The 1924-nt window shown below is 34.3% G+C and overlaps 1 protein-coding gene across 1 annotated transcript; it reads left to right on the top strand.

The window, feature by feature from the left end:
• The first annotated feature begins 431 nt into the window (after window positions 1-431).
• Window positions 432-1367, top strand: LOC142842699 (olfactory receptor 5W2-like). Its single transcript, XM_075959394.1, has one exon. The coding sequence runs from the start codon at window positions 435-437 to the stop codon at window positions 1365-1367; it is 933 nt and encodes a 310-aa protein (XP_075815509.1). The 5' UTR covers window positions 432-434.
• The last annotated feature ends 557 nt before the right edge of the window (window positions 1368-1924 follow it).

Here is a 1924-nt window from a genome sequence, read left to right as displayed (position 1 = left end):
TATGAGGGAATTTATGATAATTATACCACTTTAACAGTGATTTGTGCCAACGGCACTAACAGTGATTTGTGCCTAAGGGTTGTGAACACTTTGGTGGGGGTAGTCGAATGATTTCTTAGCACTGGTAGCATACCAGATATCTTGCATACCAGATATTTAATTTATAATTCATAATAGTAACAAAATTGTAGTTATGAAGTAGCAATGAAATAATTTTATGGTTGGGGTCACCAAATATCAAGAACTATATTAAAGCATCTAAGCATTAGGAAGGTTGAGAACCACTGATCTAGACCGTCTCATGAAACTACAAAATATTTTCTGCATAATGAAACTAGATTATCAATATTGACAACAATATTTTTGGATAGATAAATTACTCTGTCTTTTTTTTTAATGCTGTTTGCTACCATGAAAACAAAGAACAAAGAAGAATGGATGACGGAAACTGCTCCTCAATCACACAATTTATTCTATTGGGAATTACTAACAACTCTGCTATGGAAGTGGTTCTATTCATTTTATTTCTTCTCATTTATCTCATTATTCTTCTGACAAATATTGGAATGATTGTTTTAATCAGAATGGATCCCCAGTTTCACACACCAATGTACTTCTTCCTCAGCCACCTCTCTTTCTCAGACCTCTGCTACTCCACTGCAGTTGGACCAAAGATGCTGGTGGACCTAATGGATAAGCACAAATCTATATCTTTCATTGGCTGTGCCTTGCAGTTTTTCTTCACCTGTATCTTTGTAGATGCGGAGTGCATGCTGCTGGCAGTGATGGCCTTTGATCGGTATAAGGCGATCAGCAATCCCTTGATGTATGCTGTAGAGATGTCCAGTAGGGTTTGTTACCACCTCCTAGCTGGAGTTTATGTAGTAGGAATAATAGATACTGTGACACATACTATAATGACCTTTGGGTTATGTTTCTGTGGATCTAATGAGATTAATCATTTTTTCTGTGATATCCCTCCCATCTTGTTACTATCTTGCTCAGATACACAGGTCAATGAGTTAATTACTTTTGTTATTTTTGGTCTCATTGAACTGAGCACCATCTCAGGAATCCTTGTTTCTTATTGTTACATTATTGCATTGGTCTTAAAAATCCACTCCACTGAGGGGAGGTTCAAGGTTTTCTCCACCTGTGCCTCTCACTTAACTGCAGTTGTCATTTTCCAGGGGACACTGCTCTTCATGTATTTCCGCCCTGCTTCTGCTTACTCTCTGGATCAAGACAAAATGGCTTCACTGTTTTATACTCTAGTGATCCCCATGCTCAACCCTCTCATTTACAGCCTTAGGAACAAAGATGTAAAAGAGGCACTGCAAAAACTGAAAAATAAAATATTCTTTTAAATAAAGATACACACAAAAATACGATTTTGTTCATACATGTAACCCCTTGTTTTATTACAAATACATACTATTCCATAAAGATAGCTAAATATTAAATTGGTTAATGAATACATTTGTAAGTCAGAATATACCTATATTTTATGATTCCTAATATTTTATACCTTATTTCTTTGTCTTCAAAGTTCATGACACTCTACATTAGGAAAAATTCCAAAATATTAAGTAGATCTAAAATTTTTTTCTTGACCATGGAATAGATTTTATTTGAGTCTTTTACATATTTATCATATGGGATATTGTGTTCAAATTTTTTTTGCTAATAGACTCTTCAGTTTATTAGAAATTATAATCTTTTAAAAATATATTTTATAATGAAGTAATTCATTTGTAATCAAAAGGCATGTTATTCTAATTGCTAACATAATCTCCCAATCTAGACTATAAAGAAGCCAAGTTCTTTTGGAATGGACACATGTAGTTTGCGAGCTAAAGAATGACAGGCACAGCTTTGAGGAGAAGAAAAGACTCTAGATGCAAGAAGTAACCACTATCTATCC

This window comes from Microtus pennsylvanicus, chromosome 1 (genome assembly GCF_037038515.1).
Source record: "Microtus pennsylvanicus isolate mMicPen1 chromosome 1, mMicPen1.hap1, whole genome shotgun sequence".
Lineage (NCBI taxonomy): Eukaryota > Metazoa > Chordata > Mammalia > Rodentia > Cricetidae > Microtus > Microtus pennsylvanicus.
This window is presented reverse-complemented; position numbering and strand designations above follow the sequence as displayed.

What these genes read in the sequence shown, in the direction of transcription:
- LOC142842699 (XM_075959394.1), top strand. Translation starts at nt 435, where the DNA reads ATGGATGACGGAAACTGCTCCTCAATCACACAATTTATTCTATTGGGA.